We start from the raw sequence: 26,852 nt of genomic DNA, 5'->3' as shown, positions 1-26,852 counted from the left end.
GACAGTGAACCATCATGCAGTATTTGTCACTGAAAATATATGTCTTGGACAAATACATCATCTGTAAGTTTAAAACATAGGTCTCAGAAGTATATGCACTGAACAATTTTTCAGGTACTTCGAGTTATTAGCTGTGTTTCTACATTTTTTAAAAATTTCCCACTAAAAGAAAAATTGGCATTGTTTCACCGTTTTCATTTTGTCATTGCCATAGATGTTTTTTTGTGCATTGATGTAGGAAATGCTTCTGGTGTGACATAACTTACTAGAAGTTGCCTGGATTGTTTCTGTTGTTGGGATGTAAGAATTGGGGGGAGAGATAGGGAGATCATTTTAATGTTGAACATAATTTCTCAAATTTCTTAAGCACATTATTAAAATATTTTAAACATTTTAAATAGTTAAATACAGTTTTATACAGTGGTCAATTTAACTTGGCAGTTGGTATCAGCAATTGAGGATTTCCAGACTTGCGTTTTAACTGCTAATCTAATCTGCATCACATGTGTAGCCCGAGAGAAATGTTCTGTCAGAAACAGTTACGTACAAATTATTCCGTCTTTTTAAATGACCAGTAAGGAAGTCTGTGATGTTTGTTTTCTTGACTAGATACTCGCCAGAGCTTCTGTTTCACAAACTTTGAAAATGGCAAGTGTTCTGTACCCAAAGCTTTCAACACCACAAAGGCAAAATGCTGCTGTAGTAAGATGCCAGGAGAGGGTTGGGGGGACCCTTGTGAGCTGTGCCCCAAAGATGATGAAGGTAAGAGCAATGACACAAAATGCCACCTTGCACTAGTTTTGGACTGCCTGTCAGCACTCAGCTGGACTATGTAATTTATGAATATTTTGAGAATTAAGTTGTCCCCTCATTTAAAACTTTAATGGTTCAGTAAGCAACCTAGTTTCAGGAACTCCTTTCAGCTCTTGTATTCAAGGCATGTAAATGCAGGGAGGCACCTCATTGTTTCATTCCCTCTTCCCAAGGTTAGTATTGCTTGCGTTGAATAAATTTGAGAGGTGCAGGGCGAGAGATCCAAGGAGGGGCTGGAAATTCCATTACTGGGTATTGTGTCCCAGGCTGTGGCCCTCAGAATCTTATACGAAATTCTGGGAAGCTGAGTCAGCACAGTAGCCATTTGCAGAAAGAGACCGAGAGCCTCACAGATGTTGTTAGCACAGCTGAATTGTACAGTTGTTCCCAGCAAGCTTGGCACTGGCCTGGAGTCTAGGTCAGAGGTGGCTTCTGTGTGTGGTGAGGGCTGCTTGGCTGCCTAACATTAAATGAGCAAGCAGATAAAATCAGAAACCCTTAGTAGGTTGTGCTCTGGGAGGAGCTGGACAAATAAATTCAGGTGACCTCTAAGTATGCTCCGTGTTGCTTCTGAAGTAAATTTTAAAACAAAAACCCTTATTAAAAACAACTTTGTAGAGGAAAAACAAGTGTGATTTCATGCCTCTTGTTAATCAGTTAAGCTCTCTGATAGCTGAGACTCTTTGGTAATGGGGAATTTGTGTTTTTCTCTGTAGTCGCATTCCAGGATTTGTGTCCTTATGGCCATGGAACTGTTCCTAGTCTTCATGATACCCGTGAAGGTGTGGTTTGATATGTTTTATTTTTATAGTCTTAGATCCATATATTATTATACATTTATTTTATAATTGTGATGATTTTATTATATAACATAGTATATTGCATTGAATGCACGTATGCAATATTTATTTTATATCATATGCTGTATATCATAAGACTGTGTTGGAGCATGTGAAATACATTTATGTGTTTCTCTGATAAAAGAAATGTTTATATGTTTTAAAAATTTCAAGTCTCTGTTGAATAAGCATATACAGTTTCTCTTTAAGAAAGTTCACGAGCAACTCTGTATTCCAGATGTCAATGAATGTCTTGAGAGCCCAGGCATTTGTTCAAATGGTCAGTGTATCAACACAGATGGGTCTTTTCGCTGTGAATGCCCAATGGGCTACAACCTTGATTACACTGGAGTACGCTGTGTGGGTGAGTGCTGACTCCACATTTCACACCTTTAAAGTTCTGTTTTCTTTCTCCTATTCAGCAAAATGTCTCTGAGGCACCCTGGGTGGCAGTGGGATTTACAAAGCCAGGATAAGTAGCTGGTAACTGTTCTTTTCTTCTCCCATTCTGCATTTTCCAGTAACCCTGGTTTATGTGAAGATGGAGAGAGTTGCCCAACCTCTGAGTGGAACCAAATACACAAACTCTGATGTGTCTAGTGACTTACTGTTGCCAAAACCACTAACTGGGGAAGAGATCCACTTTACTTTACGACTTTCCACTCCTGCTCTTGCAGCAGAAGACCACGTCCCTCTCTGGGTTCACGATTTCTAGGGCAAGCACAGCTGTCCGGGGGCTGAGAGCATTGCACACTTGATCCCCTGGGGTCCTCTGCCTTGCATAAAGGCTAGGCAGCCAAGGCCAACGGGGGTTCATGTGTGACCTGCACAGATGTGAGATGTATGAGAGCCGGGTGTATATTCATGGGCATACTCGTTTTAAACTAAAACATCTCCAACTTTTTTCCCATTTTTTTTAAATTTTCTTTATTTATTTTTTCCACTGTACAGCATGGGGACCAAGTTACACATACATGTATACATAATTTTTCCTCCCATTGTCATGTTGCAATGTAAGTATCTAGACATAGTTCTCAGTGCTACACAGCAGGATCTCATTGTAAATCCATTCTAAGAGCAATAAAAGTTTTAGTGAAGTATAGTTGATTTACAATGTTGTGATAATTTCTGTTGTACAGCAGAGAGATTCATTTATACACGTACACATGCCCACTCCAAATTTTGTGGCCCTTTCTTATTCTTTCCAGATACTGATGAATGTTCAATTGGCAATCCATGCGGAAATGGAACATGCACCAATGTCATTGGGAGTTTTGAATGCAATTGCAATGAAGGGTTTGAGCCAGGTCCCATGATGAATTGTGAAGGCAAGTGATCCTTTACTTCAGTATGATTTCTTCTTGCTATAGAAAGGGTTTTTAACGTCTCAGCTTTTATTTATATTGTTCTGATGTCCTGTTGATGATTATGTTCATCACAAATGTAGTTTCCTTTCCCTCCGTGAGCATAGTTCCATTAGAAGATTTAAAGCTCTTGTCTAGTGATGCCAGCATCTGGGTCCTCTCAGAGTGGACGTCTGTTGCTTTTCCTTTCCCTTGAGATTGAGCCCCATTTTCCTGGTTCCCCAGTATATTGTTTAATTTTGGATTATACTCAATAGTGTGAATTGTATCTTCTAGAATTAGTTATATTATTTTGAAGAATACAGATGCTTTTTTTTCTTAGCAGGCAATTAACTTGGATAGACATAAAGCAGACAGTCAGGCTTATGGAAGACAGAGGTTCAGATTTTAATCATGCCCTTTAAAGCTCAGTGGCTAGTTTCTTTGATTTTGGCCCATACATGCATGGTTATAAGTCAGCAGCTCGGGATGAGTTTATGCAAAAGAAGGTGTTTCTCCACCTCTGGCCCTCTGCTTTCTGGGGTTCCCCCTCACTCTTCAGCAGCCTTGGTTGCCCCAAGGCTCCCCTCCCCAATTCTCTGGACAGAAGCCCAGAAAGTTTCTATTGAAGATTTAGCTGCCAAGTAGCGCTGCTGCCAGGGCTAATGTCATCCCAGTGTAATTTCAGAAAGAAAAAAAAAAATGAGCACCTGTTCCTTTCTGGTTGTTTTCAGAGTTTCATCTCACCCCTAAAAACCACCTCAAGTGTTGATTTTGTATTTTTTACAGAGTTTATCATTGTTACTTGTTGGAGGATGAGTTTGTTTGTTAGGTACCCAGTTCTCTGTACCAGAAGTGGATATTCTGTTCTCCTGTCGCTTTCTGTATGACTGCCAAGTAAATACATTAGTGTTATTTAAACAAGTAATTAGAACTCTAGGCTGAGCACTTGGTTCCTATTCCTTGATCAGATATCAATGAGTGTGCCCAGAACCCACTGCTCTGTGCTTTCCGCTGCATGAACACCTTTGGGTCCTACGAATGCACTTGCCCAATTGGCTACGCCCTCAGGGAAGACCAGAAGATGTGCAAAGGTAAGGCCATAGATAAGGTGTAATTAGGACTTTATTTGCCATGCCAGAAATATATTTGAAGGATTTTCTAATTCTCAGCTATCTTCTAGAGCTTTACAGAAACATACCTGACAGCACTTCTGGTAGATTTCCATGTCTAGATAACAAGATACTTGATAGTCTGTCAAAAATTAGATGTCACACTCTTAACCTCTTATTAAAGCAAAGCTAGCCCTCTCCTGTACTTATCTTTAGGACCAATGCTGAGAGTTTTCTAAATCTAGCATACAGCCAACACTTGAAAAGGACTAGGCTTCTTCTTTCTTTACTGTCAGACAGTAAGATAACATTTTTAAGAGCTAGAAGACCAAAAAATATGACTTAAAATACTAACAAAGCTTGTTCCTGAGAATTTCCTATTATGTTTTTCCTATCAAAAAACATTTTATAGATCTGGATGAATGCGCTGAAGGTCTCCATGACTGCGAATCCAGAGGCATGATGTGTAAGAATCTGATTGGCACCTTCATGTGCATCTGCCCGCCCGGGATGACCCGAAGGCCTGATGGAGAAGGCTGTGTGGGTAAGGCTCTGGAGGACGATGTCATGCATCTCATACGCCTACGCCAAGGCAGATTTACAGTGCTTTTTACAAGAAATGCACCAAAGCAAGATGTGAAATAGATTATAAATAAAGGAAGTGAACAAGATATTCAAGGCGAATACTGATAAAAAGAAAGCACATGCAAAATAAATATCAATAAACTGAATAGTGGAGTTCCCATCGTGGCTCAGTGGAAATGAATCTGGCCTAGCATCCATGAGGACACAGGTTTGATCTCTGGTCACGCTCAGTGGGTTAAGGGCCTGGCGTTGCCATAAAGTGTGGTGTAGGTCACAGATGCGGCTCAGATCCCACATTGCTGTGGCTGCGGCATAGGCCAGCAGCTGCAGCTCCAAATGGAACCCTAGCCTGGGAACCTCCATGTGTCACGGGTGTGGGCCTAAAAAAGCAAACAAAAAACACCTGGAGATTAAAAAGCATAAAAAGAAAAGGAGCAACTAATCAAAAAGATTTCTCATGATGCTCCTGACAGCACTGATTTGAAAAAGACCTCAAATAAAGCTTATAATAAACACAATAAGTAATGATATAGGAATTTTAATAAAATCATTTTGCTCTAATTATTTATTTATCATCAAGCAGAAGAGCAGTACTACCTAAATTCCTTCTCCCATTGGCTGCCCTCACGTACCACACCGCTCCTGTGACTTTACTCAGGGTCAGTCTAGGAGCTGGTCCTTTATCCCTGGCTTGTCCTTTACCCTACTCTCCACCCCTCCCTAACACCTCCTATCCCTCTGCCCCAGCCTCTCTCTCATCTCACATAAATTGTCATCCTCTTCCCCAAAGTTCTCCCCCTCCTTGTCTGGTGTCTGGAGGCAAGTTAATCCCTTTTGGAGTCCAACTTTCCATTTCCCTACCAAACATCACCACTTCCCTGAAAAGAGGAAGGGGGAAGAAAAAAGGAAAAAGGAACCACTTTGTTAACAAAGAACCCATCTGGAAGGATGAGGTGAAGTTAAAAATAAATTAATATTCTATCCTATTAGTATTTTAGTAAGAGGTAACCCATTAGAAGATAACTTGTAAGTTATAATTTTAAAATCTCCTCATCGTTTACATTATTTGTTCTTCTAAAGATGAAAATGAATGCAGGACCAAGCCAGGAATCTGTGAAAATGGGCGTTGCGTTAACACTATTGGGAGCTATAGGTGCGAGTGTAATGAGGGATTTCAGTCAAGCTCCTCAGGCACCGAATGTCTTGGTAAGTGGATAAATGAGCATATTTTACTTGGTAAATAAAACATCTGTTTTAAGACATCATCACAGAGGAGCTTTACATACATACCCCTGGCTGCTAAACAAATCCCCCAATCTGAGTAAGCCCCATACCTCTTTCTAAGGGTACATATCTATTAAAATGACATATTTGTACGTGTGTTGTACATACATCTACGTGTAATGTAAATACCCATCTTAAATAGTCTTTCCAAAATTAAGTTTAATTAAGCTCTGTGGAAAATATGACTTTAGTAAAACTTACATCAGAGGATGATTTAATTCTGAAAGAAAATATTTTCTATGTGAGGTAAGCTTTGCTGTATTAACGACATTAAAGTAAATGCCATATTTCAAAAATGCAATAAAAGTTCATTTTTATTGGCGTTCCCTTCGTGGCTCACCGGTTAACGAATCCCACTAGGAACCATGAGGATGCGGGTTTGATCCCTGGCCTTGCTCAGTGGGTTAAGGATCTGGTGTTGCCGTGAGCTGTGGTGTAGGTCGCAGACGCAGCTCGGATCCCACGTTGCTGTGGCTGGGGTGTAGGCTGGCAGCTACTGTAGCTCTGACTCGACCCCTAGCCTGGGAACCTCCATATGCCGCAGGTGCGGCCCTAAAAAGCAAAAAAAAAAAAAAAAAAATTTCATCTTGTGATACAGAAAAATGCTTTACAAAATATTTTCTTGTGGAAAATGTCTCAGACATTTTAAGATAAAATGCATACATTATAAACCATTTTAGTTAATTATGAGCAGGTGTACAAGTATGGAGTAGTAAAATTTAAGGCAAACAAAAGTAGCCCTCATCACTTGATTTGGTGTGAAAATAGCATATTTCACCTACATCAAGTTGTTCTCAGAATGATGTCATCTGCTCAAATACTGGGAAATTATTGGTCAAGAAAACATATTTTGTTATTGTTGCCTTCAGTCTAGACCTTTACTATTAATCTTTCGAGGAATAGAGAAGATAACCTACACAAAAAAGTATATTTTTGTTCGTATTATTAACAGTTTGATTAGGATGGTTCATAAAAACCATATAAGAGATCTCTTTGCCTACTTATATCAGTGAAAGCCCCTTTATTTATAATTTTAAAAAACTTCTTAGTCTAACATTTGAACATTTGAACTTTTAGATGTGTAAAATTTAAGAGATTAGATTGAATATGTACCAAGATTATAACACAGTCTAGAATTTGCTTTTCAAAAACAAATCCTGATACTCCTTTGCTTATTTAAAGGGAAATAACTTACTTTGATTCTCCTTCTATTTGGATTCTACAGGAATTACTATCCACTTAGCTGCTGCTGAAAAAAAAAAAAGAAAAAATCCAAATCTATTTCTTAGAGTATCAAATTGAATAAACTGTTGTAGTCAAAGACTGTTTTGTGAAATTAATCTCCAAGAAAACTTTTTTTACATTTTAATTGAAGTATAATTCATTTAAAAGGCTGTGATAATTTCTGCTGTACAACAAAGTGACCCAGTCATATATGCGCACATATCCGAGAAAACTTTTTAATCATTGTTTTAAGCAGTGTGTGACTGTTGATATAAGCAAATATTCAGCTTTTAAAAATGTATTGCTAAAAATGAAATCATTGGTTGTCCTTTTTAATTCGAAGATCAGGATAACACAGTGTTGGTCCATGACATTGATGCTTATTAATGACATTGTCATTTCAGACAATCGACAGGGACTCTGCTTTGCAGAGGTATTGCAGACAATGTGTCAGATGGCATCCAGCAGCCGTAATCTTGTCACAAAGTCAGAATGTTGTTGCGATGGGGGGCGAGGCTGGGGTCACCAGTGTGAGCTCTGCCCACTTCCTGGAACTGCCCAGTACAAAAAGATATGTCCTCATGGCCCAGGATATACCACTGATGGGAGAGGTAAGAAGTTGAAGAAATTCGTGTGGGTTATCAACACAGTGAACATTAATTCAAATTAATCTGAAGTAAGTGCAATTATAATAATAGCTAAGATATTCATGTCTATGTATGTTTGTATATGCTGTTTGCTAATACTTCAGAGACTGTAAAAGATGTAATCTTCATATCTGATCTAAGAGGTAGAATCTATTATTCCTGTTTTAACAGATAGAAACTGAAGCACAAAGCTTAGGTAACAGTAAGTCATTTTCCCAAAATAACATCCTTTTTAAGGGATGGACCTAGGAATGGAACATGGCGCCAAAGTCCATGCTATGACTGCACCCTCCGGCCTCCCACAAACTACACTTGCTTTCTTTAAATAAAGGTTACTTATTTGTTTCCGTGTGCACAGGAACTCAGCAAGTCTTATAATTGATTAGTAGTTTTCTTTTTTTTTTTTTGGTACAATCAACTAATATACTAATATCCCAAGTATCATTTTCCGCTACTACTATACAGATTCTCAACCCTGTGCCCAATTACTTTGCTAATGAAACCCTTTCTTCAGAGTTGAATCCAAGTGTGAATCTGAGGTCAATCCATGGGATGTTATCATAAATGCCAAATGAGTCGACCTTCAGAGAGGTAGCTTTCCAGATTCTCAAAAAATCATTCATACTGGAGTTCCCGTCGTGGCGCAGTGGTTAATGAATCCGACTAGGAACCATGAGGTTGCGGGTTCGGTCCCTGCCCTTGCTCAGTGGGTTAACGATCCGGCATTGCCATGAGCTGTGGTGTAGGTTGCAGACGCGGCTCGGATCCTGCGTTGCTTGTGGCTCTGGCGTAGGCCGGCGGCCACAGCTCCGATTAGACCCCTAGCCTGGGAACCTCCATATGCCGCAGGAGCGGCCCAAGAAATAGCAAAAAAAAAAAAAAAAAATCATTCATACTGAGATTGCTGAATGAGTATTCTTGAGCAGGGCTTTGAACACAGCCTTCCTCATGTTTATCTCTTCCTATCCATGTTGCCACTCACTTGAATGACGAAGTTAGCACACTTCGGAATGTTGTTAGTTATCTCATGTCAATTCCTTAATTTCTCTTAGTAGCTAACCAGTTTTATTTACCCTTGCATCTGTATTAACTTCTCTTTGGTTTTGCCTTGGGGTTTTTGGTGCACAGATATTGATGAATGTAAGGTTATGCCAAATCTCTGCACCAATGGTCAGTGCATCAATACCATGGGCTCCTTCCGGTGCTTCTGCAAGGTCGGCTACACCACAGACATCAGCGGGACCTCGTGTGTAGGTAAGAGAAGGGATGGTTGTTAAACTGCTGTTTCCTACAAATCACTTACTGTTAGCAGAGTATCTTTATTATAGAGTTTTGGGAGGTACATTTTGTTAAAATGATGCCATTCCTTTCGGGAATGTGGTTCTTAAAATCATTGGAGTTGTCGAAGGCCTTGCCTAGTAATGTGAGACAGAGAATTGTCAACTCATAAAAAATTCTTTGCAATTAGGGAAACACAAAAATTATTAAAAATATACTTTCAATATTTTATAATTAAAATGTATAAAGCACATTTATCTGTTGTTCTTTCAAGGAAAGAAAAGGACTTTCGGTTGTGAAAGTGTGTGCTTGCCTGTGGAGAGAGAATGCTTTTTGCTTGTTTCTCATTGTTGTTGTTTTTTACATAAAATATATCAATTAAGCATCATCTACAATTTTCAGTTGCAAAACAGTCTCAGTACAGAAACCTTCTACATTTTTGTAATGTCTCTTTTCTAATTTTTTTGTCTCACCCACTCTATTCTATGACAATTGGAGGGGTGGTGGTTTGCCTTTATTGAGTCTCCAGATAATTTAGTTTTCATTCAAGAAAAAAACTTTTCTCCTTCATATTTCATCAACTTACATCTACCTGGTTTTTTGAGTTTGTGTTTTTGTTTTTTTGTTTTTTGTTGTTTTTTTTTTTACATTCGTACCTGTGGCATATGGAAGTTCCTGGGCCAGAAGTTGAATCTGTGGCCACGTCAGATCCTTAACCCACTGAGCAAAGCCAGGGATTGAACCCACATCCTCACGGACGCTATGTCAGGTTCTTAACCCTCTAAGCCACAACAAGAACTCCCTTCTTTTTTTTTTTCCTTAACTTGTTTTAATAACAAACACACTTAGCATGTAAAGGTTAAGAAAAACCAAACTAAATCTTGGTAAGCCTTCAGCTCACTTGGTCAAGCATGAGAGTGATAAACAGGCAGTCAATCATGAGGTCTTAGCATTCTGTGGGCATCAGTCAGCATGTTTTATGGAAGAAATAGAGATTGTTATCAGTCAGAGTCCAAGCAGAAAATGGTATATTCAAATGAGGACCATTTAAGGAGACTTGTTTTTAGCAAAAGGACAGTGTATAAAGGTTTGAGCTGAGTGTGCAGAAACTACAAGGAATAGGGCTGAGTGTTGGGGCTCTGCTACCTCTGGACCAAAGAGAAGAGGGAAAGATTATTGAAACGTGGAAGGAGTAGAAAGTTGTGCTCAGAGGCCTGTCTTGAGAACAGCTGTGACCTCTAATCCCTTGCCTCGGTCAGCCTGAGCCCACCTTGCTGGGGGGAAACTGAGGAATTAAGGATCAGCCTGAGGGCAGAAGCAGCAGAGCCTGCTGATGGTGTCCGTGCAGGGCAGCTTCCCGGGGTTGGAGATCAGGGTGCACCAGGGTGAGGACCGCATGTGGAGGAGGAAATGGAAATGGAAGATGTCCAGCAGTTTGTGATACCAGAAGATTCTTAGGGCAGTGACAGCTAAGAGAATCTGAGAACTTCTGCCGCATCCGTGTATCAAAAGAAAGAAACTCTCACTTTTCAGTTGATAATTCTCAGGCTATAAACCAAAATACATTAATCTAAGAAATCTAGTGTATGATTTTGAACCCAGGCAATTGTCCAAATATTACATGTGTCCAAGACTTGCTCTACAAAGTAAGCCAGCAAATTATTTGGTAGAGAACTGTTCTGTGGCTCATTCCTCTCTTGCTGTTTTCCATTTTAATTTGAAGGAGAAAAGGATGAACTGAGAATGTGGAGAGAGAACAGAGGCTAGTAGTTCCTTTTAACCAGTCATTTAATCGTCCCATCACTTTTACTTAGATCTTTTTTTTTAAATGATTTTTATTTTTTCCTTTATAGCTGGTTTACAGGGTTCTTTCAATTTTCTACTGTACAGCACAGTGAGCCAGTCACATATACATATATACATTCTTTTTCTCACATTATTCTCCAACTTTTACCTAGATCTGGATGAATGTTCACAGTCCCCAAAACCCTGCAACTTCATCTGCAAGAACACTGAGGGCAGTTACCAGTGCTCGTGTCCTCGGGGCTATGTCCTACAGGAGGATGGAAAGACGTGCAAAGGTAAGTGGAGAGTCTGCATATGTGACAATCTCCTAATCAGGGACACATCTTGTGCCTCATCTTCACTAACGCACAGCTTCCTGGTGACTCTTCTATTCACAGAAAATTCTACTAAAGGACACACACTAGGAGGCAAAGAGGATTAAAGCCCCAGGTTACTGTAGTTTGGTTCTTATATTTTAGAAAATAAACTAAACAAAAAAATATGAGAAGGAAAGAGATTGAACAACTAAAAGAAGATTTCTTTCACTGCTTATCTAAGATTTCATTTGTCTAAACTGTCTTTATTATACATTTACTCCAGAACATTGAAAATGAATTAGTAAATTTAAGTTTTTGCTTAAGTAGTATTAAAAGAAATTATCAAACTAAGCTAAATAATTAAAATAGCTCCAATGCAATATACACTTACATTCACCTTTATAGTAGGCCTTGTCAGTATGAAAACAATGGACTGAGGAAAAGGAACTCCTATCTAATTACATTCTTGAAATAACAGATTATTCTCAAGAAGATAAAGTTTTATTTCCAGGAAATACCAAAAATAGAACAAAATAATAGCAAGCAGTATTATTCTGTTGGACCTACTTAGTGAACCATTATGAGTCAATTTAACTTTGCACCTTGTTTATAGTTTTTTTTTTTAATTTAGGTGCAACTAATGTGTGTGTTTTTTAAGCTTTAAAATTACTAGTCTTGTCTGCATCTTACATTGCTTTGTGAATTTATTTTAATGTATTTTCCCATATTAGGTTCCAATCCAACCAAAATCAGCTTCCGTTTATGAAGAGAACATCACTCAAATACTAGGTTCCATTTCATGACTAGAATTATAGGTGCTCTATTTTGACTACTCCTGGTATTTATGATGGTATTTTCGTGTGGACCCTTAGTGCCTGACTCAGTCTTTGTGTTAAGACCTTATCAGTTTTCAATTGTTTTATTTTTGTTTAACCCTTCTTTAATAGGAATAAGTGACCAGCCATGTACTAAGCTGTGCATTAAATATAAGAATTATGGCCTTTGGATGTTATTTTGAGGACCGTTCTTGACCACCACTATCATTCATCCTTTCAGCTTTTTATTTTAAGAAAATTTTGCATTATATATCCCCTTGGCCATCCTATTATCATAATAGCCCTAATAATACGTATGCTGCTTAAGTATGTGTAAAGACCCTCCTTGCCATATGCATATGGATGTCTGTAAAGCTTCCAGCAAAAATCTAGACAAAATCCTCCTGGCAGAACATGTATACCTCCTATAGCTTTATGAAAAAGGAAGCATAGCCAGATAACTCTTCTCCGATGTTTACTGACTTCTTTTTCATTTCAGACCTTGATGAATGTCAAACCAAACAACACAATTGCCAGTTCCTCTGTGTCAACACTCTGGGAGGTTTCACCTGTAAATGTCCACCTGGTTTCACACAGCATCACACTGCTTGTATTGGTAAGACAAAAGCACAAAAGAGAAATTTTGAAAACTTTTAGTAGAAGCATAAAAACTGTATGTAAAAAATGGTAGAAGAATGGCTCAGTACTTATATTAAAACCAATCCCAGAGTTCCCGCTGTGGCGCAGCAGAAATGAATCCGACTTGGAACCATGAGGTTGTGGGTTTGATCCCTGGCATTGTTCTGTGGGTTAAGGATCTGGCGTTGCCATGAGCTGTGGTGTAGGTTGCAGATGCTGCTGGGATCCTGTGTTGCTGTGGCTGTGGCATAAGCCAACAGCTGTAGCTCCGATTGGACCCCTAGCCTGGGAACTTCCATATGCCACAGGTGCTGTAAAGAACCCAACTATTATCCATGAGGATGCAGGTTCAATCAGCGGGTTAAAGATCCAGCATGGCTGTGGCTGTGGTGTAGGCTGGCAGCTGCAGCTCTCACTTGACCCCCTAGCCTGGAAACTTGCATTTGCCACAGGTGCGGCCCTAAAAACAAATGAAGAAAAAAAACAATCCCTCATAATAAGCAGACTAAAAATGTTAATTTTTTAACAAGAACTATCTCAAAAGAAAAAAGACCATGTAGTCCGAGCATATGCACGCTAGGCATATTCTTAGCAGTGCCTTTATATTACATTCTAAATATAACCTTGTGTGTTCAGATAAAATATGATTAAATGCTCACTGTGATTTAGAACATGCTAATGAACATACTGGGTTTTTTTTTACATTAGAAGACGTGCAAGTTGAGAGACTTTTAGTCTGTACTATCAAAAATCATGTCTTCGGAGTTCCTGTCTTGGCACAGCGGAAACGAATCCGACTAGGAACCATGAGGTTGGGGGTTCGATCCCTGGCCTCGCTCAGTGGGTTGAGGATATGGTGTTGCCGTGGCTGTAGCATAGGCCAGCAGCTGTAGCTCCAATTAGACCCCTTGCCTGGGAACCTCCATATGCCTCGGGTGTGGCCCTAAAAAGACAAAAGACAAAAAAAAAAGTCATGTCTTCAGTTGACCCAAAATATGCTTGAATTTCAAATCTCTTGAAATATAATTTTTTCTGACCCTTTTTGCTTTTAATATCACCATGATTAAAGGCATACATTTCCCTAAAATGTTCTTTCACATCATGAAACTTAGGCTTTCGTGTTTACTTTTTACTTTATGTTGTGAAACTTAAGTCATATAATAATTGAGAAACGTGACACTTTCTCCCTCTGTGTTTTGCTAGACAACAATGAGTGTGGGTCTCAGCCTTCACTTTGTGGAGCAAAGGGAATCTGTCAAAACACCCCTGGAAGTTTCAGCTGTGAATGCCAGAGAGGGTTCTCTCTTGATGCCACTGGACTGAACTGTGAAGGTGAATTTATTTGTTCAAATATTATTATTCTAATGTAGCAGACTCTTTTCTTTTAATTTCCAAGCTCTTTTCTTTTAATTTCTCTTCCATGAGAAATTGAGATCACTTCAAAAAAAAGTTAGCAAGAACTCAGAAATTTGTTTTTTGTTTATAAATGTTCATATATCATTTTGGGGACAGAGGAAAACAATTTGCCTTTTAAATTAACTGTTTACGTAATTACTAATCTAAAAAAGAATTACACTAAAAAGAATCCCATTTCTGATTTAGTTTGGTGTATCAGTATAAAAGAAAAAAATGAATGTCTCCTCCATGATACTTGAATGTGTAAATGTTATGTGTAAGACAATGAATTATTTTAAAGAATCGGAGACACTTACTGAAAGTGCTAGAGAAAATTGAGGGTGATTTTATTTGGCCTAAGACTTTTGATTCACTCTCTTTTCTATAATGGGCATTTCCTATAAAGTCTCCCTCACAGTAGGAATTTCCTGTGAAGTATTATATTTAAGTGAGAATTTGCCTGTGGTCAATAAAATATCATATAGTTCTTGAGTATTTCCATTGCAAGTGCTACCAAATGAGATAAATGTACCAGGAATGCGCCTTTTACAAAATTCTCATGTCTTGTAATCTCTGGCATGAGTGTGTGTGTGTGTGTGTGTGTGTGTGTATATGTGTATAATATGTATATATATCCCCTTGATATTTTTATATACTGTTGCAATTTATGTCTCTACTGAGTTTAGTCGCTCTTAGTAACATTCTTATAAATGTATGTGTGTGTGTGTGTGTGTGTGTGTGTGTGTGTGTGTATATATATATTTTTTTTTTTTTTGCTTTTTAGGGCCACACCTGAGGCATATGAAGGTTTCTGGATTAGGGGTCTAATCAGAGCTATAGCTGCCAGCCTACACCACAGCCATAGCAATGCAGGATCCGAGCTGTGTCTGGGACCTACACCGCACCTCATGGCAACGCCCAATCCTTAACCCACTGAGTGAGGCCAGGGATCAAACCTCATGGTTCCTAGTTAGATTTGTTTTTACTGTGCCACAACGGGAGCTCCAGAGATACATGATTTTGAATTCTAGAAAGTTTTTAACATGCTCCATAAGAATTATAGGACTTTTACATGTATCTAATTTGAAGCCAATAAAAATTCAATTTAAAAAAATTTCTACTTTAATATTTTATATCTGAAGTCATATTTGAGACTTTGAAAGTATTCTGAACATACAGCTGCTTGCCATGTGTGACTCAGCTTCCACATAAGATACCGTTTATTAATTATCCATAAAAATTTGCTACACATACATCAGACATGCCAATTTCACTTCACTTTTTATGGGTAGATTTCAAAGCCTCGGTTGTCATTCCAAAGGCGTATGCATGTATGAACAAAGAAATTATCCCATATGTGTCTTAATCCCCTGTTGTATCTAAAAATAACATCTTTAAATACTTTAAATTTACATCTCATTAATCTTGAATGGCAATAAAATTTTTTGTGTGCAAAGCAATTATACTTTTTAGGTATTTCTGTACTGCCTGTATCTTCCCCCCAAATGAGGGGAAACATATCAATCACTTTTGAACCTACTAGAATATGGAATGCAAATATATTTATATCATTTAGCAAATAAATCATACCATATGTATTTAATCCATCCAGAAGGCACATTTGTGGTTGCTGTGGTTGATTTGCTGAAATTAAGATGTTATTTAGAGCACTGACATGGCCTGGTCTGGTGAATAGCATCAGGATGATGTGGTTTCTTATCTTCATCATTCTCCACACCATCACTGACTAATAACCATGTGACTTATAAAAAAATTGCAGCCTCTCAGTGTGTCTTGTTTGTTTCTCTGGTATCCCAGGCCGTGTTTGGAGTGCATTTAAGAATAGTAGAAGAAAGGTTACATAAAGATCTTGCTGGGATTGTTTTTGCAGATGTCGATGAATGTGATGGAAACCATAGGTGCCAGCATGGCTGCCAGAACATCCTGGGAGGCTACAGATGTGGCTGCCCTCAAGGATATATTCAGCATTACCAGTGGAATCAGTGTGTCGGTAAGCATAAGCTTATAGCACAACATCTGCCTTTCTCACCTGCAAGTATGTTTGTTCATACAGCGAACAAATACGGTAAACAATAAAGATTGGTGTTTCGGTGTAGCCTTTACATCCTAGAACTTAAAAACCAGTCCTTAGGACTGATGCATAAGGATCCATTAAACTAGTCTCTCTACCTGTGTGTGTTTGAATATAAATGTAATAAAAATGCTGAGTTACCTAAAAAGGTAACTCAGAGCTGTCGTAATTTTAATTTTCTGCTAGGTATAATTTTAAGTTTCTGAAGATGGTATCAAGAATTCTTATCTTCACTTGCTGAGGTCAGAGGCTTTTTATCAGTAATTTAGTTTCTTCAGATTTAGGCTTGAAGGATAGCCCATCCATCCCCCTCATATAAATCTTAAAGAGATTCAGATCAACTTAATGAGGCCCATTCATCTGTGCTCTCCAGTCACATAATTAATGAAGGGGGTAAAGGATTAGTTAGAAAAAGTACCTAGTCACAGCAAATTCTGTTGAAAACTCCAGACTGAAGGGCTTATAAAATAATATCTGTAGGGACTCAGCTTTCCTCCTTGCACTGGTAACAGTCATGGAATCTCTTCTTTTAAGGAGAGATTGATCAAAGAGAACATTATTCTCTACTTGAATAGCCAGCCGACTTAGTTAGTATATGCCTAATTTCTTGGCTCATTTTGAATGCCCTTCATAGAAGCACCATCCAACACTGTGCAACATTAAATGCTGGCACAGCTGAGCAGAAGGGGGAACAGGGGTCCTGCTGAGAAACAGTGGGGTGCTTCCTGTTTCTCTGTAGTGATTTAAATTACCCCATGCGTATTTCAAATATTTTACTGTGAGTGATCCACTAAATAAACTAATCTGATTTTACCCTTGCTGAACTTCTCAAAAGAAATTTCTAATGACAGTTTAGTGAATTGAAAAGAAAATCACAAGTTCCAAAGGAGGGAAACTCTAAAAGTTGGAACTCTACCGTGGCCTCGTGCCAGGTCAAAGACAGATGTTTAACCACACCAGGGATACAGGCGCATGGGGGAAATGCAAAAACCACTAATGAGTTAGAAGTTAAGGACAGGGTTTGAAAGGATTATCATAATGATGAGTTAGGCAGTCAGTCAAAATAATTTCATAAGTTTAGTTTACTTGTTTTCTCTTCACAGGAAGAAAAAATGTTGCAGAAATCATTATGCTGTGATTTATTGATTCATAAACACAAGTATAGGCACACTGTTCAGAACAGAGGGGATGGTCCTTTTCTAGGTGGCTCTTAAAAACAGTGCAAAACAATTTTATTACATTGCACTGTCTGTGAAAAATATGAGGCCCACCACTCTACCATGGACTTCTAGGTTGATTCCGCAAAGTTTAAAGCAAAAGAATGATCCTCTGATATTTCACAACGTGCCAACTTAAATAAAATTCTTGTTTTTAAAGTGTTCATAAGTAGAAATAGGAACATGAATGGAGTATCAACTCCATTTCTAAGTTTTTAAATTTCCTGGAGTTTCTGTCCATAAACATTTAGTGCAAAAATAGCTGCACAGGTTTTCACTAAATTTGGTCTGACTTAAAATCCGGGCTGTGTGGTCTATCCCAGTTCTTCATGGGATCCTTGGAGTAGGCACTTCAGCAAGGCAGTCACCCCAGAGCAGCTCATGCTAGAATCCACCTAGAACCCCATGTACCTTCTAATCAGGAGAGACACCCCCGCGGACAGAGAAATAAGTGGTTTCAAAGATGAGTTCAAAACTAAAGATACATAAGCAGATACATAAGCAACTGCAAATATTAATTTGTGAGATTGCTCAGCTAAAATGGGCATCTCTCAGCAGCAGGCCCCTGTGTAAATAAGATGAAGCAGGGTTTATTTTGAAAGATTTGAAATTCTTCTATGCAAGGTTAAGCAATCCAGCTGACCTCAAAATTACTGATTTTCTTGTCTTGAATTCACAGAATACAGTTGTAATTTTAACTCAAATATATGGCAGTAGTAGAATTAAACAACCCATCAGGAAAGAACTAAAAAAAAAAAACAAGTTAGCAAAATACCAAGCATTATAACAAAATGCAAATCAAAAGGCCATAAGTCATTTTTATCTGTCATGACATATTTGAATATCTTAAGTCAGTCATATGATTGAGGGGGGAATATAGCATGAAGTATTTCGGACAGATTTAACTCGGATCTCAATGTAAACGGATAAAAATGTTAACTAAGTGATAAACCTGCATTGTTGTTGATATTACTGCCAGTTTAAGAAAAATGACAGTTCTTGTGTTAATATTAAAAAGCTTTTAATTCAAATGAACACTTTGTAGGTTTTCAGACAGTCGCCACAGAACATTTGTAACACTCTGGTGATGTAGATTAAAGATATACCTAACACTCTCAAATATATGCAAAGCATTATAATTATCCCCAATTGAAAATAAGGGAATGTGGGAATGTTACTAAAATTTGCATATGAAGAGAAATTACATCTTCATATGTGAAGCCTTAGCTTAAATGGTATTAATAACTTGGAATTCCTTCTATAGCCTTTTCAAAATAATTTGAACATAGTTCAGTGAGGCTTGAGTCAACTCAAAATATGTCTCAAACAGAAACATATTTTCGAAGTCAGAATACCTGAGCCTATAAAGTTATATGATTATGTATATTTATAGCATATGCATATAAAAGCTATCATGGTGTTTCCAAAATTTTACATGTCTAAAAATATTCTTGTCAGTGGTATGTTTAAATGCGGTTTACTCAATTAATTGGTTTTGCTTGCTAATTTTTCCACCTAACACAATGGCTAATGTTATATTCATTGCAGGATCATTTTATTAAATTATAACCTAACTCACATTTTCTATTATGAGAGAAACACTGCATATAAATGTCATATTTAATTACAAAAACAGATGAGCCTTTGGGGCAGAATTCCAAGTCTTTTGTATTTTGAAAATCAAATAGCAGTTATATTTAGGTCATAGGTAGCCTAGTTAGTAAGAATTTATTTATGTCTTTCTCCCCATGAAAGGAAGGCTAAGAATTTGTACATATTAGGTAATCACAGTATGTTTTATATCCAGTGATTAAGAATTCTACATTTGGTGGTCTGATTTAATCCCAGAAATATAATTGCGTTACAGAAACGTACCTAACAACATCTTCCCTTTCAATAACTTTGGTGCCGTAGCTAATGGAGTTTAATTTCCTGTCCGAGAAGCCTCTTCACTGAGACTTCATCTGCATCTTTCATAATCTCCCTGAGCTACTGCGGATAAGCACTTCCCTTGAGGTGCTGTTTCCCAGGCATGCCCCTAATTGCAAACGGGCCTGTTTCCCCGCTTGGACTGAGACGTAGACTTGCTGCATATTAGGTAAGCAGACACACTGTGCTCCAGTGTCGTCACAAGAATTTGAAAGAATTCCATGGAGCACATGTGACTGGTGCCCAGGGTAAAATGCAGTTATAATAAAGCCCTCAGGGGTCAAGCTATGGACCAGGTATCAAGCAGACAGTAAAGATCAAAACTGTCATCTCCAAAGTTAAAAGCACAATTGGGCTTTGAATTTGTAAAAACAATAAGAGCAACAGAAGATATACCCTGTAATTATCCTACTGTCAGGCATTTACAGTATATCGTTAGTCATTAAATTAGTAAACCCTCGGTAAGCTGATGGCTTGGTGCAAACCCATGTCAGAAGGCACAGGCTGCACCTGATGGGTTCTCAAGTAGTTAAAAGTGTACAAGGTTGTTGGTTCAATAGATCCAATTATATAATGTTTATTTCAGTCATTTTCATTGATGTATTTTTTTCTCTTCATGTATAATGAAGCCTTTGGGAATTGCTGGGAGAGTGAATAAAAACATAGATACAGGAGTTCCTGTCGTGGCACAGCGGAAACGAATCTGACTAGGAACCATGAGGTTTCAGGTTCAATCCCTGGCCTTGCACAGTGGGTTAAGAATCCAGCATTGCCTTGAGCTGTGGTGTAGGTCTCAGACGCTACTCAGATCTAGCATTGCTGTGGCTGTGGTGTAGGCTGGCAGCTGCAGCTCTGATTCAGCCCCTAGCCTGGGAACCTCCATATGCCATGGGTGTGGCCCTAAAAAGACAAATATAGATAGATAGATAGATAGATAGATAGATAGATAGATAGATAGATAGATAGATACAAAGATAGAGGCTTTTTAAAATTTGAGATATAATTCACATACCATCAAGTTCACTTTCTAAAATGTACAGATAGGTGATTTTTAGTATATTCTCACATCAGTGCGCAGCCATCAATACCACAACACTTTCATCACCCCAAAAAGAAACTCCATACCTGTACCCGGTAGAAGTCATCCTCCATTTCTCCCTCCGTACAGCCCCTGGCAACTAGTACTCTACTTTCTGTCTCTGTGAATCTGTTTGAGGTATAGGCTTTTGAAGTAACTTTCTGATAAGAGAACAGAAGAGTTATTCAGGAGCCAAACTGCAAGTGTCTGTCTCCAGAGGCTGCCAGTGATTTCAGAAACCTAGCATAAACCATATAAAAGTGTAGGGCAAGGGTGTTTTAAGCTGTAATTTAAGGGGATTTGTTGGGCGTTGCCGGTTTTTTTTAAATTTCATATGCTTTGCAAATCTTCCATTCAGGGTAAACATTTTAAAAACATGGTTCTGGATCTGTTTCCTCTGTAAAATCATAGGTACTTTGAGATTCAGACTCTTCTTTGCTCACTGTCCCCTTCCCTGTGTGAGTTTCTTTCTTTATGTTCATAGATGAGAACGAGTGCTCTAATCCGAATGCCTGTGGCTCTGCTTCCTGCTACAACACCCTGGGGAGCTACAAGTGCGCCTGTCCCTCTGGGTTCTCCTTTGACCAGTTTTCCAGTGCCTGCCATGACGTGAATGAGTGCTCGTCCTCCAAGAATCCCTGCAATTATGGCTGCTCCAACACGGAAGGGGGCTACCTCTGTGGCTGCCCGCCCGGGTACTACAGAGTGGGACAGGGGTAAGGCCGTCCAGCTCAGGCTGTGCTCCCTGAGTTCAGGCTGCCTGGCCGCCTAGCACTGTAGGGCAATGAACAGGGATTAAAAACCCAGGAGGCAAAAGCATTGAGCGGAGCATTTAGGGTGTGAGAGGAAGAATCCTCAAGAAGGCACGTGATTATGTTCATGCTGTGGGATTACCTCCTTTGTGGTGAGCCTGAGACTTGAATTTGTATACAAGTATCACATTCTTACCCCTAAAAAACGGCCTAAGTGGATTCGATGAGGTCCCTCAAGGCCAGAAACAAGCAGATGTTTAAAAATGCTGTGGTTCATGTGTTGTCAGAGACACTGGGTTAAAATGCCTTTGCCCCAGATTCTTCTATGAATTTTGGTGGCTGCAGTCCAGTGGTCCCTGAGGAGGGAGTTGTCCCACTCTTTGCTCATATGCCTGGTTGGTGCAACACTGTCTCCACAAAGCTGGGTTCTCTCCAGCTAGTCACACTTTCCTAAGTGCAGCCATCTCAAGTCCTGTCAGCTGCAGCTGAGGTGCTGGCCACCTGCATCCTTCCATCAGGGAAGCCAGAGCTCAACAGCATAAGAGATGATAGTTTAGGACTCAGTCAGGGTCACCTTCTTCAGCAGGAACGGTGTGTGAGTCAGACCCTGAGGGTCATGGACCAATCTGTCCCCTGTGGGTACGTGATAATGCCTGAAACAAAACTCTTGGTATAGACAAAGATCATTTAGATCCAACTCTCTAACATTTTCACTAACCAGTAGGAGTTCAGAAATCTCTGTTGGTAAGGCAGAGAACTTTGTCATTAGCAGCAAACATGGGCTTCAGGCTTATGAGTGAATAAAACCTTTAGCATTCTCTTTGGAAAGTCATACTTTGCTTCTCCTTCTTGATGTAACTGCACAAAGTGCTTCAGTCTAATTGGGACTGAAAATTGGAGGAGTTCCAGTGGAAACGAATCCAACTAGGAACTATGAGGTTGCAGGTTCGATCCTTGGCCTCTCGCAGTGGGTTAAGGATCCAGTGTTGCCATGAGCTGTGGTGTAGGTCGAAGATGTGGCTCAGATCTGGCATTGCTGTGGCTGTGGCATAGGCCAGTGGCAACAGCTCCAATTAGACCCCTAGCCTGGGAACCTCCATATGCCACGGCGCAGCCCTCAAAAAGACAAAAGACCAAAAAAAAAGAAAAAAAATTTGGAGAACTTGGGGCTCACACTTACAGGGATTTTGCTATTCAAAATAAAGGCGAATCTCATGTATTAAGTGTTGAAGAGTTCCGAAGACTATTAGGTTTTTATGTCTATGATTGTAGGGTTTGTTTTGTGGGTTTCTTATTTGGGAAAAGTCTGCTCTACCTCCTGAAAACTATAGTCAGCGTTAATGATGAAGTCTAACACCACCTTGCATCTTGTTGCAAATAGCCACTGTGTCTCAGGCATGGGATTTAACAAAGGGCAGTACCTGTCCCTGGATGCAGACACGGATGAGGAGAACGCTCTGTCCCCAGAAACATGCTATGAGTGCAAAATCAATGGCTACTCTAAGAAGGAGAGCAGACAGAAGAGAAGTCTTCATGAACCCAGACCCACTGCCGTGAGTACCCTCTCTTTTGTCACCAAGTTTTATCCACATGGAGTCACATATACTATGCGGTCAGCTTTTATATAGGTTTCAGCCCCAATGGCGCTAAAACTATTGTGACACTTACTGGCTAAATTAATGAACACACTATAGCAGAGACAAATAAAATTAGTGGCATTTTTAGCTCAAAACACAAGAACCGGGGGAAAAGATTTTAAGATTCATATGTTTTCATTTTTTAATTTGTGTCAGAAGGCAATAAGATGTCCTTCTAGGAAATAACTAGTTTTGAAACGATGCAAAAAAGCAAAACTGTTTTGAATCTGTCCAGTTCTGTTGCATACACATATAGTGCACTAGGCTGATTTTGATTTTCAGGAGGTAAGCCAACAAGGTCTCATATCCTGTGACATTTATAATATAGGTGTTCCTCCCATTAAAAAAAAAAAAGGTATCTCCAAGTATCTTGCGTTGTGTAAGGAGCTGAATTGTCTGCCGCTGGTACTTTTTTGCTGTCAGTGGCATTTGGCAGAGTGGTTAAAGGGGTAGCCACAGACCTTGTGGTTTTGTATATGTTCCCTGACCATCTCCACTTACTACCTGTGCATATGGGGCATGTTTAACTAACCACTCTCCACCTCAATATCGTCACCTGTAAAATGGGAATAAAAATCTTTACCTCCGAAGGCTAACAGAAGGATCTATTGAGTGGTTACTGTGACGTGCCTGGAATGGGGCCTGGCGTAAATATCACATGTTTGCTAAATGTCTCTGAGTAATACCCAGTATCCAGAGAGGCTGATGGTCGCTCCCCAGAGATCAGGGAGAGCACTACCCTAGTCAGTCATTATGACCACACAATTCACCACCAAAAAACCTAGTCAGCAACCAAGCGGCTTTGTGAACCGGGCAACTCGCTTCCGTTTTCTGCGCCTCGGAATCTTATTTGTAAGACTGAACGTCTCTAGCCAAAAAGACTCAGGTTCTATTTTGTAATAACAAATAGGCCAGCATTACATTTACCTGAAGTAAACTAAGGTACCTAACTGATGTCTAAATATAGCAACCTAAATACTCATCAAGCACCCAAACCACAAATCCAGAATTCTGCTTATAAATCCTTCCCATTGTGGTTCTGTGGACAGGATGCTGTCTGAACACTGAGAGAGGCACTTCTGCACCACTACCCAAGTCCTTGACAGGAGCCCACTCAAGCCATTTGATTTTGCCTCTCTTACTGAAATAGCACTCTTAAACCTCTGCTACCTCTGGCCAAGTCAGACTTGGTCGTCTGGGCCCTGCCCCATTGGCGTTTTACCAAAGCTAGTTCAAACCTGAGCCTTGACAACCCACAGCTCCCTCTCTCTGCACTAATGGCTCCCAACAAACACGCTGGTGCAGGGATTGTGGGCCGTACCAATCAGCCTTCGGAGTGAAGATCCCTCTGGGGACAGTCCCTGCTGTTACATAACAGCTGCACTTCTCATTTTAACTCCAGAAAGAAAAAAAAAATAGTCCTTTCCTAAATTGTCTCTTGTTTATTATTAACAAGCACTATATTCCATAAAAGCAACAACAACAAAAAAAGGTGAAATGACAAGTCCCCTGTAACTTTACCTGGATAAGGCTGAGTGAGAAGTAAAGATGCACAGAGCGTGCTCCTCGGAATTGACCTTTTCTCCCAGCAGACAGTAAGTTTCAGAGCAGAGTGCCCAGGACCGGAGAGATGCGGTCATGGTGGCTGAACCCCGACAGCAGGTTCCTTTTGAGTCCTCTGCTTGTAGTATGGAAGCACTCTCCACATGGTTTCCTGCTCTCTCTCCAGGGTGAACAGATCAGCCTGGAGAGTGTCGACATGGACAGCCCTGTGAAAATGAAGTTCAATCTTTCTGGCCTTGGTTCTAAGGAGCACATTCTAGAACTCATGCCCGCCATCGAGCCGCTCAACAACCACATCCGCTATGTCATCTCCCAAGGGAATGATGACGGCACCTTCCGCATCCACCAAAAGAATGGGCTCAGCTACTTGCACACGGCCAAGAGGAAGCTGGTGCCTGGCACATACACACTGGAAATCACTAGCATCTCTCTCTATAAGAAGAAGGAGCTTAAGAAACTGGAAGACAGCAACGAGGACGACTACCTCCTAGGGGAGCTCGGGGAAGCTCTCAGAATGAGGCTGCAGATTCAACTCTATTAACCCCTTGGTAGACTTGGTTCCAGGCTCAAATCCCCGCACAGCCAGCCTTCAGAAGCCTTTGAGAAATCAATGACTAATTTTAAAGAGGAAAAAAAAAAAAAGACGTTTGCTTCTTTCCTCCCTGTCTCGGACTTCAGAATGTTGACCCTCACAGGGAGGACTGATTTAGACTGGTGTGGCCAAAGATTTGAGTACAAAGGCAACCGTGGTTACTGTATTTTTTTATATAACTTCACTTTAAAATATATTAAAAAAAAAAAAACCTAAATAGTCAAGAGATCAGCATATGGCACTAAATGCACAAAAATAATGTGAGCTTTTTTTTTCCTGTTAGCAGTCTGTAACACTTTGGGTATTTTGCTATAGTTGCTAATAAAAAAAATATAGATGTTTATTTATTTTTAATGCAGTAATATATGGAGAAATGAACAAACTATGTAAACAAAAAGGGAAACTCACTTGTTTTTCTTTAGATTTATAAATTTGAGCTATTTCTTTTAGAGGTGCTTTTTTTTAAAAATTCAGTAGATTCAAGAGACGTTTCCTTTGGTTTTCTGCCAGTCGTCCAACTGGTATATCTGATTATTTTTAAGGAAGCCTCACAGAGCTGAATGGGCAGTGTAATCAATAATTTAAAAGACAGAAGTGTCCTTAGATCCTTTATAAAGGAGCTCAAAGCCAGAGCAGCTCATTGTGATGATATTTCACATCACCAGACACACCAGGCAACAGAAGATGAAGCACAACCACTGTAGCAAAATACCTTGACTGCTTGTGAGACCAGTAGCGTTGCAGGCCAAACTGTACTGTATTTCCTTCTCAGAACCTCAAGGAAGCACATGTGCTACCCACAACACCTCATTCTTACCCAGGGCGTGCTGCAAACTTGTGGTACTGTAGGCAGCTGAAGAACTGCCGTTCCTTCGGAAAGGAACACCTGGCGTTCTGTAGTGTTTGGTGCTGTCTTAGATTAATGGTGCATTTATCATGTTCAAGCTATTTCAGGATTGCCATATGTGCAAACAAATCATGCAGTACAGCCAAGGAATATATGTTTTTTTAATTCATTTTTTTTTAGAATTTTCATTAATACTGTAGTTATACACCATATGTCTCGTTTTATCATAGCCTATTGTGTATGAAAGATGTTTGTACAATTAATTGATGTTTAGTTTGCTTTAGTCATTTAAAAAGTTATTATACCAGCACATGCTAATAAGAGTACGTCCCCATGTTCTTTCAACCCAAGAACCTGTCCCAGGACCAGTGACCAAACCTCATATGTGAAATGGCCAAAGCACATGCAGGCTCTGGGTTGTTCCTCTCACACCTGTGCTGACCAAAGATTTGTCACCAGCTATATCCAGTTTGGGACTTTGTTTTTTTTTTTCTAATAACTGAAAAAAAACAAAAACCAAAAAAAAAAAAAACAAACAGTGTAAATTTGTAATCAAGTATTTGTGAGGAAAAACTTATGGCTTTTGGTTTTGTTTGTTTTCGTAGGTCTGTGTACCAAATATGACACTTTTCTTGCAATAAAGCTTATTTTGGGGTAGCTTTCTGGCTGAGAGTTTGATGCGACTGCAGCCCCCGTTGTGTTTGTGGGAGGGGCTGGGGGCTTTGCTTACAGGGACCTGTATGAAAATAGCAGAAGGAAAGCCAGGCACAAGCACCAGAAAACAAAGAAGTGTGGTCCAGTCTGTGACACAAAGTGTGCAACTGACAGTTACAATTTAAGAACATAGCCAAATAGAAGGACACAGTCAAGGCAGCTAGCTGTTCACTTCTGCGCAGCCGCTAAGCCTGCCAGGACCCATCTTCCTAGAAGTGTCAGTCTATTCACTTTCTGCTCTCCCATGCTTTGTGTGCCATTGTGTTCAAGCACCTTACATCACCTACGAGGAAGTGAAACATTCTCTCCGAGTCTTCCTTCCTCAGGGTTTTCCTGAACTTCAGTTTTAAAGCGA

General features: G+C 39.5%; 1 protein-coding gene across 1 annotated transcript in view; it reads left to right on the top strand.

The window, feature by feature from the left end:
- Positions 1–26,440, top strand: part of FBN2 (fibrillin 2) — a 219,281-nt gene extending 192,841 nt beyond the window's left edge. Inside the window, exons 50-65 of the mRNA XM_047778547.1 lie at positions 610–762; positions 1,530–1,595; positions 1,891–2,016; positions 2,861–2,980; positions 3,967–4,089; positions 4,520–4,651; positions 5,773–5,898; positions 7,605–7,811; positions 8,976–9,101; positions 11,084–11,206; positions 12,542–12,658; positions 13,885–14,013; positions 15,968–16,087; positions 20,877–21,108; positions 22,526–22,697; positions 24,511–26,440. Coding sequence (XP_047634503.1) covers positions 610–762; positions 1,530–1,595; positions 1,891–2,016; positions 2,861–2,980; positions 3,967–4,089; positions 4,520–4,651; positions 5,773–5,898; positions 7,605–7,811; positions 8,976–9,101; positions 11,084–11,206; positions 12,542–12,658; positions 13,885–14,013; positions 15,968–16,087; positions 20,877–21,108; positions 22,526–22,697; positions 24,511–24,885 — 2,447 coding nt within the window. The 3' untranslated portion in view covers positions 24,886–26,440. The remainder of the gene's footprint in view (positions 1–609; positions 763–1,529; positions 1,596–1,890; positions 2,017–2,860; positions 2,981–3,966; positions 4,090–4,519; positions 4,652–5,772; positions 5,899–7,604; positions 7,812–8,975; positions 9,102–11,083; positions 11,207–12,541; positions 12,659–13,884; positions 14,014–15,967; positions 16,088–20,876; positions 21,109–22,525; positions 22,698–24,510) is intronic.
- The last annotated feature ends 412 nt before the right edge of the window (positions 26,441–26,852 follow it).

Source organism: Phacochoerus africanus, chromosome 4 (assembly GCF_016906955.1).
Source record: "Phacochoerus africanus isolate WHEZ1 chromosome 4, ROS_Pafr_v1, whole genome shotgun sequence".
In the NCBI taxonomy this organism is placed as follows: Eukaryota; Metazoa; Chordata; class Mammalia; order Artiodactyla; family Suidae; genus Phacochoerus; species Phacochoerus africanus.
This window is presented reverse-complemented; position numbering and strand designations above follow the sequence as displayed.